At 35.2% G+C, this 13552-nt stretch overlaps 1 protein-coding gene and 1 long non-coding RNA gene across 2 annotated transcripts; one reads left to right on the top strand and one right to left on the bottom strand.

Moving 5' to 3' along the window:
• The first annotated feature begins 4171 nt into the window (after nucleotides 1–4171).
• On the top strand, nucleotides 4172–5544 carry LOC129754768 (uncharacterized). Its single transcript, XR_008739091.1, has 3 exons — nucleotides 4172–4326; nucleotides 4394–4711; nucleotides 5336–5544. It is a non-coding gene; the product is annotated as an uncharacterized LOC129754768 (long non-coding RNA).
• A 6294-nt stretch (nucleotides 5545–11838) lies between these two features.
• On the bottom strand, nucleotides 11839–13185 carry LOC129752605 (uncharacterized). Its single transcript, XM_055748380.1, has one exon. It carries the CDS (start codon nucleotides 13183–13185, stop codon nucleotides 11839–11841), a length of 1347 nt encoding a protein of 448 aa, XP_055604355.1.
• Between the last annotated feature and the right edge of the window lie 367 nt (nucleotides 13186–13552).

The following is a 13552-nucleotide window of genomic DNA, read 5'->3' on the forward strand; positions in this document are numbered from 1 at the left end:
TCCCTATCAGTGAAAAAAATAATAAAATAAAGAGACATTGAATTAAGCTCATACATTGTTTTCTATCCCATGTACTAGCAAAGTTTTTTTAGATTTTTATCAGTTGTGAAAAAAATTTTTTTTTTTATTTTTAAAAATCATAACTATGAGCATGACGATAATTAGTGTAAGAGATGTATCTACCTATACACAAAATTTTAATTTGCCTTCTTTATTTAAAGTTAATAAGTATGTTCAACCATATTGATTTTTAAAAAAATTAAACCAATTAACATGTAATTATTTCCGTACAAAAAAAATCTTGAAAATGTATCTACTTTTTGTAATAACACCAGTAACACCGTAATAAAATACGCGGATTTTTGATTTTTTTTACATGGACTACAGAAAAAAATGTTAAATAAAAAATATTTTTTTATAGATATATTTTTTCACATTATTTTTTAAATTTCAATCCCCTGATTTCAACAAAAAACATTATGTACACGATTTGGACTCCAACTTATAAGCAATGCACGCGAAACATTCAAGAGAGAAAAGTTTTCCTTCAGTCCTATTAAGATTAAAAAAGATTTTCTGTTGACTTTTAAAGATTTTTTCTTACTAGATTTTGAATTGATGGACATTTCACTTACGCTATTCGATCTTATAAAATCCGAAGATTTTTTTTTATACAATTTAATTTGATTGGTTTAGAGAAAAAACTATTGAAAAACACACTCACAATTCTAACATATTTTAATAATGACGCTGCAAAAAAAACTAGGAGATCTTACCATTTAACAGAATTAACAAATCCTCAAATGAAAATTGAATAAAGAAAGTTCTTTCAGTTGACCTTAGACATATATCTAATTACCTCCTTTTATAATAATAAGTCGTTGAAGGATAATTACACTAAGAATGAAGTTTGATGTCCTTGAAAGTTCTGGCGTCTGTTGAGTGTTTCTCCCCTGATAGCATACGTTTTGATAACAAAAAAAACAACTTATTACGACGACCTTATGTTAAAGCGAAAAATAATTGTATATGTTTTGCCAACCTTTAAAAAAAACCTGAACTTCCTCTCCAGTCGTTCTTCCCTTGTATTAAGAATTTACATTAAATGAATAGACAAATTACCTTTTATAATATAGTTAGTAATCACTGTAGGCTTCAACTGAATTATAAATTTATTCATTTTTGTTGCCTCCTATACTTTATTAAAAATCAAAAAAATATTTAAACACGTACTGCTCAAGATTTTTCATTGTCAATTTAAATTACAAAAAAAAAGAGGCCCTGTAAAATATTATGAACCAAAAAAAAATTTTTTTTTTTTAACCATTTTATAGTAGTTAAAACATTATTAGTCACACGTGGCTTCCATAAAGCAAATGCTGCCACACTAAAACGTTTCTTTCATCGTGCCAATAAAGTTGTTTTAATTGTTATTTTGCATCTTTCAATATTTTGGTATTTTTGGTCTGGTATTAAATTGACACCTTTTTTATTCCCACTCGATATGCTGCAAATCAAAACTCGCAGTAGTGTAGAATAAAGTATTCTTTAATTTTTAATTTTTTCCACTTGATGCTTCCACCAGCAATAAAATGCTTTCGTTAAAACACATTTCTTGAAAAATTTTTTAATGCAGAGTCTATATTCCATTAATTTTAAGCTTTCATCAAATCATTACTTATTGTCACTCGGGGATTTTTGGATTAGAATGCTGCTAATCTAAAATGTTTGATAAGTTACGCTCTTCGATGATTTTTAAATTATAATATTGCTTGAATATTTTTATTTCGATTCTCTTATTAACAAATTTTATTTGTTGCCACTTGATGCTTTCAGCAACGAAGTGCTTCCATTCTAAAGTATTTCATCGATGGTATTATATTTTGGTATTTCCATTATTTGATTCTTTTTGTTGTTTTCTGCATGTTACAAATCTACGAATTAGCTAAGTAAGTTGCCGTTCAAGATTCTCAGCCATAAAATCCTTCTGTTTTGATATGATTTATTTAATTGTGCCACTCGAGGCTATGATTTGCAACGATAAAATAATTTAGATTTTTTTTATTTTAAATGATTTAAACATTTCTAGGTAATTTAAAGTTTGTTGCCAATCTAAGTTCTCGGCTCCAAAATGCTAATATTCTTGTAATGCATAATTCGTATTTAGCAATTTCAATTATTTTTCGTTAATTTTATGAAACATTATGTGTTGCCACTCGAGGCTTTCTGCATTAGAATGTTCGGATTCTTAAATATTTGGTAAGTTGGGCAACTCGAGGCTCTTCATTGTAATGGAAAATCCATGTTTTGGTATATTCATACAATAAATTTAAATTTTGTTGTTGCCACTCGTGGCTATTTGATAAATTTTGCCACTCGAGACTTTTTTTACTCTATTGGTCCATCCAATATTGTCACTTCGTTTTTGAATTCATTTAAACTTGACTTGTTGCCACTAGAGGCTTCTAGCAGTAATATGCTTCCTTTCTAAAATATTCCATTGAATGTGCCACTCGAAGCTTTTTTGTAATGCAGAATTGATATTTGTAACATTAATTGTTGCCACTCGAGGCTTTTTGCATAAAAATGCGGCCAATCTTACATTTGATAGGCTGTTACAGTTGTTTGAAAATTCAATTTTTTTTTTAAATTTCATTTAAACTTTATTTGTTGCCACTCAAGGCTTTCAGCAATAAAAGTGCTGCCATTGGTATTTTCACCCTTCAGTTTTTAACTTTTCTGTTGCCACTCGAGGCTGTTTGCACTAATGCCAATCTAAAAAAAAATGATAAATTGTGCCACTCGAGGCTTTTTGTTGTAATGTCGAACCCATATTTTGGTATTTCCATTTTTTCAATTTAAATTTTGTTTTTGCCACTCGAGGCTTTTTGCACTAATATGCTAGCAGTCTAAAATATTTGAATTTTGCGCCACTCGAGGCTTTTTACTATGTTGATCAATATATGTTATCTCTCTTTTTTCATTAAAACTTGATTCGATGCCACTCGAGGCTTTTACTATATATTTTCATTCAATATCATTACTATTTTTTATTTTTATTTAAACTTAATTTGTTGCCACTCGAGGCTTTCAGCAAAAATTAGCTTTCACTTTAAAATTCTTCAACAATTGCGCCTCTCGAGGCTTTTCATTATTGCCAAATTCATATTTGAAACATTATTTCTTGTCACCTAATTTTTTATTTAAACTTTATTTGTTGCCACTCGAGGCTTCTAGCAATAATATGCTTTCCCGCATGCTGAAAAACTATATCTCAAACAGTCTCAACGATACATTAACGGCCCTAGAAATAGTGATTGTCCCAGTTAACGTAGCTTTTATATCAAACTGTAATTGAAAAATGATAACAACGAAATAATAACGTTCATGCGAAAGGTTATGACATTTCAAAAGGTTGATGAATGGTCGAACTGTTACACCAGTTCAAGATGGCTGAAATGCGGTTCAGAGATGCCAGGTGGTTTTTTCAATACAAGCACACAATATTCGATATTTAAAGTTCATTTAAGAACCAATTAGAAAGCATTGTGAAGTATAGTGAAAAAAATAAAGATGTTGCAGAACTGACGTTTTCAAAATAAAAAATAGTATTTAAAGTATTTACCAGATGGACTCTGTATAATGGATCTGAAATTCTAGATTCTCTTATTGTATTGAATGCGTAAAGAACTTTTCACTAACTTATATGAATTCGAAGTTTTATTTTCACTCCAAGTTATACCAATAGCACCTGTGATTATCTAGATTGGATGTATTTATTCACAACTGGTTTAAGAAAATTAATAAAATCACAAAATCCACTTATTTCTTGCTAATAAGGCTTCAATGGTTTTATACACTTAACGTTCATTAACATTAAACGAATTATTGAATTCCAGTTATTTTTAAATTGGTCAAATAAGAACAGAACTATAATTATAGAAATCGGAACATCGATAAGTGAAAACTATTAAGTTGTGTATCTTTAACCTGCATTAAAGTTAGAAACTATCAGGCTCGCGTATTACTTTCAATAAACATTCAACATTAAACAAAATCATATATGATTTGCTATAGCAATTTGAAGTCGTTAGAAAAAAATTTTGACTAAAAAAATGTTCATCTTCCAAATATCAGCACAATTGGCCTCACTGCACACCGCTACATGTAAATGTAAACAAAAATTTAGAATGGCGTTTCAAGCAGGTCTAATTCCATGCAAATCCCAAATTTGTTGTGTTCGCCGGTAAGCCTGATTGGAATTATTAACGGATTGTGCAACATTGAGTACAATTCTGGAATAAAAATTCTCAATTCGATTTCGAGGTAAGCGAATATTAAAGTTGACTTCGATTTGAACGATTCTGATTCATGTTTTTCTATGGTTCCGTAGATGGCATGTACTCAACGAAACAAGCCCATGACAGGCCATTTGGGTATGCTGAAAGAACTAAACTGCAACGAGAAATTAACACCCTCAAAGCTGACGCCGGTGCACCCGAGCAGGGTTTCGAAGCGTCCAGAATCGGAAACGCTCGGATCGGGTGTTCTTCGTTGAGGAACTCGGCATAACTTTCTGACTGCACCATAGTCACGACGATCTGGAATGTTTTCAGCATAAGGGCACTTGAATCAAAACTCGGAATACCATCGGAAATGGCCCTCGGGAGGGTGCGAAGACCGTCTCCAAAAACCGGAGTAGTTTTTTCGGGTGAGTGAGAAATAATTCTTTTTGTTTGAATTGGACCGGAACCGATTCCGTATGATTTTTCCGAAACGCATTATCCGAATAATGTTTTGGAACCATGAAAACAGTTAATAGCAGACGGAAATGGTGTTTCGAATTGGATAATCCTCGTTGTAAAGGTTAGAAAGCGCCAGGCGTCAAAAACTTAATTTTTGCAGTACTGAAAAGATTATATTATGAAAAATTAAAAATAATAATGTGAGTTGTCTACGTGCGGAGGTTTTGCTTTTTCCACCTTGATAGTATACTTAAATGATTAGCAACAGAAATGTAATCAAACAAGAATACCTTTCAATTGTCAAATAAGCTAAAGCTGTCCGGACAAAGACAATTTTCCCCTGGTGTTTTCGAATAAATTTTTACGAAAGTTTCATGTTAGTTTGTCCAAAGAATTGATATGAAAGGCTTTATAGGGTATTCAGTATGAAAAAACTCTTACCTACAAGACTCGTGCAAGTGATTCGAGTTATTTTTCGAAACCAATATTTGAAGAAAAGAATGTATTTTTGAAGTTATTCTAAAAACTCTGTCTAAAAAAAGTGTCCGGAGGTAAATCAAATATTTATACTTCTTTCTATTTGTTTTCAGCGACTGGACATCTCTAGTACCGTAGACATGCACGTAGTAGCTCCTCCAACCGATAAGGCAACCACGGAAAGTGGAATTAGTGGGCCAAAGGCGATTCCCAATCGCAAACCGCTTGGCACCGACGCAGGAGGAACTTCTTTTAACAAGTTAAAGTGATTATAGTTAGTATAAAAAGTTCGAAAAATAAAAACAATGAAAAATTTAAATAAATTTACATTGAGTTTCAAAGAAAGGAATATTTTATTTTGAAGTTCACGTTGAATATAATCGTCTGAAAAACGTTGGAGGTTTACGTATGGCCAAAGCGTAGCAGAATAATAGAACTTTACGATTTTTATTACCGTTTGGCATCCTGAATATGATTCCTATTGGCGTTTTAAAAACCTTCAGCAAACTGTTTGTGGAATGGTCCTCCCATACATTTGTTTTAATAGTTTTAAACAGTAACATAACTTAACGCCACATTCAACAGACCGTCGTTTTGGAATTAACGATTATTGGAATGTTTTTTACGATGTCAGTTATCGTTCCTTAAACGTTGTTTTACCATTTGCTAAATCGTTCTATAACTATTAGAGTAACTGTTTGGTAACAATATTTTCGTATTCGGGTTCACTCTAAAATATTTCATTAATTCTGCCACTCGAGGCTTATTGTTGTAATGCAAAATTAATATTTGTACCATTATTTGTTGCCACTCGAGGCTTTTTGCATAAAAATGCGGCCAATCTAACATTTGATAGGCTGTTACAGTTGTTTGAAAATTCAATTTTTTTTTAAATTTCATTTAAACTTTATTTGTTGCCACTCAAGGCTTTCAGCAATAAAAGTGCTGCCATTGGTATTTTCACCCTTCAGTTTTTAACTTTTCTGTTGCCACTCGAGGCTGTTTGCACTAATGCCAATCTAAAAAAAATTGATAAATTGTGCCACTCGAGGCTTTTTGTTGTAATGTCGAACCCATATTTTGGTATTTCCATTTTTTTCCAATTTAAATTTTGTTTTTGCCACTCGAGGCTTTTTGCACTAATATGCTAGCAGTCTCAAACATTTGAATTTTACGCCACTCGAGGCTTTTTACTATGTTGATCAATATATGTTATTTTAATCTCTCTTTTTTCATTAAAACTTGATTCGATGCCACTCGAGGCTTTTACTATATAATTTCATTCAAAATCGCTACTAATTTTTTTAAATTTAAACTTAATTTGTTGCCACTCGAGGCTTTCAGCAAAAATATGCTTTCACTTTAAAATACTTCAACAATTGCGCCCCTCGAGGCTTTTCATTGTTGCAAAATTCATATTTGAAAACTATTTCTTGCCACTTGAATTTTTTTTATTTAAACTTTAGTTGTTGCCACTCGAGGCTTTCAGCAATAAAATGCTGCCATTTAAGAATATTTTTGATATGGTTTTTTTTATCCTTTAATTATTTTATTTTATGTTGCCACTCGAGTCTTTCTGCATTTGAGTGTTAACAATCTGAATTGTTTGATAAATTGCGCCACTCGAGGCTTTCAATTGCAATGTATGTTTAAATATTGTTGTCTAGGTTTTTCGATTTGGCCCTCAGTAATAAATTTAAATTTTTCAATAAATTCTCAAAACTATTGTTTTTCAAGGATAACTATTGCCACTCGAGGCTTACAGTAGAGCATAATGTTGTTGAAGAAAATTTTTTTTCTTATATTCTAAAACTCAAGGCTTTTTATTCATAACTTTCAAGTCATATTGCCACTCGGGGCTTTTAGTTAATTTCAACTTTATTTTTTTTAAATAAATTTTCAAAATTTATTTAATGTTGCCACTCGGGGCAACATTAAAATTGTTTTTTTTGTACTGATAATTGTTGGTGCTCAGGCTTACAGTACAGCAAAGTTCTGCTCATTATGCGTTTTAAAACTTTTCCGCAACAGTTTTTTTTTATTTTAATTTTTTTTTTCGTATTTTTAATCGAGACTTTGTATAAATTACATCTTTATTTTTTTATTTATTTATTTATAAAATTTTTCATGTTTTTGAATTGCATGATATTCTGACTTCTTAATCCGTCTTAATAGTTCTCGCAAAAAGAAATCAACTAAATTCAAATTTCTATATTAATGATTTCTTGATCCGTCTTATTAGTTCTCGCAACAAGAAATCAAGTTCATTTTATATATTTTTAAATTCTTAATCAGTCTTATTAATTATCGCAAAAGAAATCAAAATCATTCAAAGGTTATACAAGAAAATTCATTTTTTTAGTCTGATTTCTTAATCCGTCTTATTAGTTCTCGCAAAAAGAAATCAAACTGTAATAACTTTTACACTTACTGTAAAAAATATTTTCGTTTCCATGATTTTGTCAAACTCATTGAGAAACAAAATACAAATTTCAAAACTGAAATAAAAATTATAAAATGTTTCCACCATTTGATAAAATTGACCGTTATAATTTTCCCAATATGCCAATATTGAGGCACAACCGCCATCTTTGTTTCTTCTTGCGCAAATTATCACTCATCAAACACATCAAATAATCACTGGTATTAAATTCATCCTACTTTCTTTATCGTATGTAAGAATCCAAACCGTTGAATTGTTTCTAATTCTCAATATTCACATATTTGTCTTCCAATCTATTTTCAACTTTCTGCCATCTTGTCAAGCACAAATTATCACTCGTCAAAAAGTTAAAATAATCACTTCGGTCATCAATAGTTTATTTCCATTTCGATTGTTTGTGCAATGTCTCGATAAGAGCTACTTACATGTTGGGAGCATCTGTTCCGCCACCGACGCTTGCGCCATTGTCGTGATTTTTGCACTCCATTTTACCACATACAACACACCAGCCTCGAAACAACTTCAGATTCCCGTCTATTGGATTTTCGGATTTCACTCAAAACACAACCGTTCCTGTCAACAACGTTTTGCAAACTGATTTTATTTCCTTTTTCTTTCCCTGTTACAGCCGTTTGTTTTCTCTATTGATTTCTCTTTTCCTCTCGCCGTTATTTTTCTCTTTTCGATAACGGCTCATTGCTGCGCCGTCAGCCTACCAGTGCAACCAAAATTTATTTGAATATTTATCTCTCACGCTATGAAATTGTTACACCTAATAATTGATTTACACTATAAGCTATTGTTCCTACAGAGAGATATTGAATTATTTGATGAAAAAACTCCTGCGCCAACTCCATTTGCAGATTTTGATCCGTCAGTAAAAATTTGTTCGTGGTTTTTAAATTTCCGGTTTACAAGCTCATTGAATATCATTTTTATTTTGAAGGGATTATCTCCAGCGCGAACTTTTTCTTTGATGCTCCAATCAATTTTAGGCGTTGGGTGATTCCAACGTCGATCTCGTACACTGGGTGTATCGGCCACTTCGGGCAGAACTTCTGCAAAGTTTTTTGTGAGTATACTATTGATATGGCGTTGTAGGTGTGTTTCTTCTCCGCTTGTTTTCTCTAGAAATCCAACAGTTCTGTTTGTTAGGATTTGCACTGTCTTTAGGTGAAAAGGTATGCATCCAGATTCGATCATACAGGAGTTAGTAGGTGAACTTGGCATATGACCTGATGCCTTTTTAATAATCTTATTATAGATGGGTGCTAATGTTGAGACTAGTAGATCTAGATTGCGGCATGTAATTTCGATACCGTAGAGCAATTTAGAGGTCAGTATACTATTGCCAACGCGGATTATTGTGTGGCGGTTATTATTTTGATGTCTGCTGCTTATGGCTGACAACAATCTCAGTCGACTATCGCACTCGTTTTTCACTATTTCAAAGTGTCGCTTGAAGTTCAAACTTCTATCGAAAGTAACACCCAGGACTTTTACATTTTTTTAAAAGGTATCGAATTGTGTCTGATCTTAACTACACGGTCATTTGCTCTGTGATTTGAATTACAACAGTGAAATATGCAACTTTTTTCTGCAGAGATCATAAAACCGATTTCATCTGCCCACTTTGATACGATACGGATTGCATTCTGCTGTTTCCTACGGGTTTTAACATAAGATTTACCAACTGTTAAAAGTAGTATATCGTCGGCGTATGCAAATGCATACATGTCCTTGGGTAAGTTATTGAAGACATTGTTCATGGCGATCAAAAAGATAGTGACTGAAAGCACAGACCCTTGTGGGACTCCAGTTTCTTCGCAAAATGATTGCGAGGGTGAGTCACCGATTGCTACTTGGAACGAGCGATTTGATAAAAAATTTTCAATGAACACACACAAGCGTCCATTGAGCCCCCACTTCAAAAGTTGCTTTAGAATGGCATCCCTCCATACACGGTTGTATGCTTTTGATAAATCCAAAATTCCCATATCGACATGATGACCCGATTCTCGTGCATCGTCTAGCACTTCCCCTAGACAAGCGAGGTAGGTACCACATCCACGGCCCCTGCGAAATGCGAATTGACGATCATCGAGCAAACTATTTTCTTCTAAAACGGTAGTTAGCCTCCTATTAACCATGCGTTCAGCTATTTTACCAATGCAACTAGTGAGGCTAATAGGTCGATAACCCTCTACTGTACCGTGATCTTGTCCATTTTTCGGGATAGGGATAACAATGCTTTTACGCCATTCGTCAGGAAATATGCCAGTTGTCCATATTTCGTTGATGCATTTAAGGAAAACTTTTTTCCCGATGTAAGGTAACCGTTTGAGCATCGGGTATCCTATGTAATCTGAGCCTGTTGAGGAGCCTTTAACGTGATCTAATGCATAATATAGTTCCTGTATGGTAAACGGTTGATTAAATTCTTTGGTAACGCTGTTACTTATTTGGAATGGACTGATTTGAAACTCGATCTTGTTTTTAGTTTTTAAGAATTGTTCGCTATAATTCTTGTTGGCGGAAAGGGATTCGAAAAACTTGCCGAATTCGTTCGCGATCGTTGGTGCGTCGTCAGTTAACTGATCATTAATTTGCAAAGTTATCCCTCGAGATCTTTTTTTACCGCTTAGGCAGTTGACACGTCGCCACAACTCAGAAATAGAACTGTCTGGACTGATGCCATCTAAGAATTCCTCCCACGAAATGCGTTTGGATTCCTGCATACACTTACGGGCAGCGTTCCTAGCTTTTTTGAAATGTTCGAAAATTTCTGTACGTCTTGGGTCGTCTTTGGGTGTTTTTTGTAATTTTCGTAGAGCCTTCCGACGTGTCTTGATGGCCTGTTCTACTTCCTTATTCCACCAATGTACAGCTTTTCTTCCAGGTTTATTACTGGTGCGGGGGATGTTCGCTGCTGCTGCTTCTTGGATTCGTTCGGCAAAATCCGATATGGAATAGTTCTGGTCAGGATCTAGGGAATCCATGATGGCATACTCGAAATTTTCCCAGTCTGCTTCTCCGTAGATCCACCTTTGGCGTCGAGTGGTTGTAGGGATAGAATGGTGAGTTTTAATTTCAATCGGGTGATGGTCGCTGCCCAGCGAGTCCCAACCGATTTCCTATCGGATTTGGTTCAGAAGATCAAAAGATGCGATGGAAAGGTCGATATGACTTGTTTGGTTGCCCCGGCGAAAAGTTGTTGTCCCATCATTAAGAACAACCGCATTTTCTTCCTCAATGGTTTGGATTATTGAAATACCTCTGCTGTCATTTTTGGGGGAGCCCCATTCCGAATGATGGGCATTAAAATCACCGAGTATGAGGTACGGTCTAGAGAGTTGTGATATCAAACCACGAAATGTTTGCTCGAAGTTGGTTAGATGGGTTGATGACGGGACGTAAACTGAGACGATTGTAATGTTATTACCGGTCAATTTTACTGCCGTTGCTAATAAAGTTGTTTCTAGTCTCAGTACTGAATGAGGGACAGTTTTTAGAACGGCAATGCTGACATTTTGCCAGTTGTTCGAGCCGTGCTTAGAGTACCAGCAGTAGCGGCCTCCTAACCAGGAGTTTAAATTTGTGTTGGGTTTGGTATGAGTTTCCTGGAGTGCAAGGACTATTGGAGAATTTTGAGCAGTGAGAAGTAACAGGTCGTTGAGGTTGTTCGCCAAACCGTTAATATTCCATTGAAGGCAGAGTCGGCGTTTAGCATTTTGTTGGTTGGATTCGTTCTGTACTAGGACATCATCAGTTGGGTTCGGCGTGGGAATACAATTGATTTCCGATGGATCTTCGTCGATGGTTGATGCGTCTAAAAGATTAAGTGCACTGGTATATTGTTCTTGAGAAGAATGTGATAGGGTACTTGCCTGTGTATTGGCAGGTTGCCCTAAACGGACAACCGCCAGAGGATCTTCAGCTTCTGGTACTTCTCTGGTCGGGGTCTGAATTGGGCTACGCTTTGGTGATACAGGTTGTTGGGATCGGTTGGCTTTTTCGGAAGATTCACCATCTACGGGTTGGGGTATGACGTCCCGGATGGATTTTCTTTCCAAAAGCACTTCCGTATGCAGTTGTTGGGCTTTTATAGGCATGTAGGTGGGTGAATTGCTAAAGGTAAGGGTATTATCGGAAACGGTTTGACAGAGTTTATTTTTATGTTGATCTTTGTTTGTTTTTTTCGTTTGGTCCGCCATGAGGAGTTCGAGGAGTTTGTTCAGGAGTTTCCGTATCAGATGTATACATATCCATTTGCCGAGAAACCGTTTCAGTGTTTTCTTGATCTTTGTTGGTCATGTGGGTGGTCTTCTTCATTGGAGGGCTGATAGAGGTAGCTACACGTCTTTGTGAAATTCCTCTGTTCCGCTTAATCTCGTTTCTTTGCTCAAATTTGTCGGGGTTCACAGTTCGTGATCGGCTCCTAGTTCTGTCCATAGTATCGTTGTTTGGCGTAGTTTGTATATTGCTGTTAACGTATCGTACACTCAAGTCCTCTCTAAGATTTTGAATTTCATTGAGAAGCCTTTCGATTTGCATTGACTGTTGTTTGTTGTTGTTTGTCAAATTTGCGATCAGTTCGTCCTTTCTTCTGTTTTCCTTGATTAGTTCGTCAAATTTAATCGAATCTATTCGATTTTGGGCTGTAGCTTGAGCATAACTGTTCTGTCCGCTTTCGACTCGCTTTCGAGCTTCTGCATAGGTGATGTTGGAATCGATTCTCACTTTGACTATTTTGGCTTCTTTTTGATAGACTTCACACTTTTTGTTTCCTGGTCTATGTTCTCCTTCACAATTGCGACAAAATTGAGGCTTTTTGCATTCGGGTTGTTCGGTGCTATCAGTTTCATCAGGATTTGTCATCGGATGTTCTGCAGAACAGTTGAAACAACGTTTCGGCCCTTTACAATGTTTCGATGAGTGCCCATACTCGAAGCATTCGTAGCACAACATGGGGTTGGGATAGTACGTTCTGGTGGCGACTCGTAGTAGTCCTACCTTCACGTATTCGGGGTACGTTGTTTGTTTGAAGGTGAGAATGAGTGTAGAAGTGTTAACTTTTAAATTGTCTTGCTTACGAATGATCCTGCGTACTTCTGAGACATTTTGGTTGGCGAGTTGTTCTTGAATTTCCGTTACGTTCATTTCGATCAAGTCATACGATGAGATGACGCACTTGCAGGAGTTTAAAGTTGGGTGGTACTTGATTGTTATTTTTGTGCCATCGAGTAGACATTGAAGAGCCAGCAATTTGTCAACCTGTTCCTGTTTCCTGGTCTTTATAGTGTATTTCGTACCTTGGGCTTCACTATAGGCCGATTCGACACTACCTACTGCCTTCTCTATTGATTCGCCTATAATAAACGGGTTTTTAGGTAAGATATGACCGTCGATTCCAGTCATCTGAAGGATTATGATTCGACCGAATTCTTTGTTTTGGTCCATGAACGATGGGAATCTTCTACCAATAGGTCCATCTCGAGGCCCTCCACTGGCGGAGGCCATTTCTTCTTAGTGATTCAATATATTGAGATCCTAAGTTTCGCACCGCTTAGCTATTAAACTGGAGCTAAGCTAAGTGATAGCAGTCACCTGCTACCTACCCCAAAAGGTGCATGTATTGTGCTGTAATCGTTATCAGCACCAATCGCGCCTTCAACTTGCATGCAAGTTTATGTGGCGTCAACAAGGCAATATGGCGTCTTCGAATGTGGAATATAGATTTCTTATTCGGAAAAAGTTTCGACAATATTTCACTTTATAGTCTCCTTTTTGTGAAAACCCGATATACTTAGCGTTCTCGACACTTTCCGGACTCAAGAATAATTAGAATTAGCATTAAACTGAATCGAGATCAATGCTAAAATCCGAT

The sequence above is a fragment of the Uranotaenia lowii genome, chromosome 3, assembly GCF_029784155.1.
Source record: "Uranotaenia lowii strain MFRU-FL chromosome 3, ASM2978415v1, whole genome shotgun sequence".
Taxonomy (NCBI): domain Eukaryota; kingdom Metazoa; phylum Arthropoda; class Insecta; order Diptera; family Culicidae; genus Uranotaenia; species Uranotaenia lowii.

What these genes read in the sequence shown, in the direction of transcription:
- LOC129752605 (XM_055748380.1), bottom strand. Translation starts at nt 13,185, where the DNA reads ATGGCCTCCGCCAGTGGAGGGCCTCGAGATGGACCTATTGGTAGAAGA.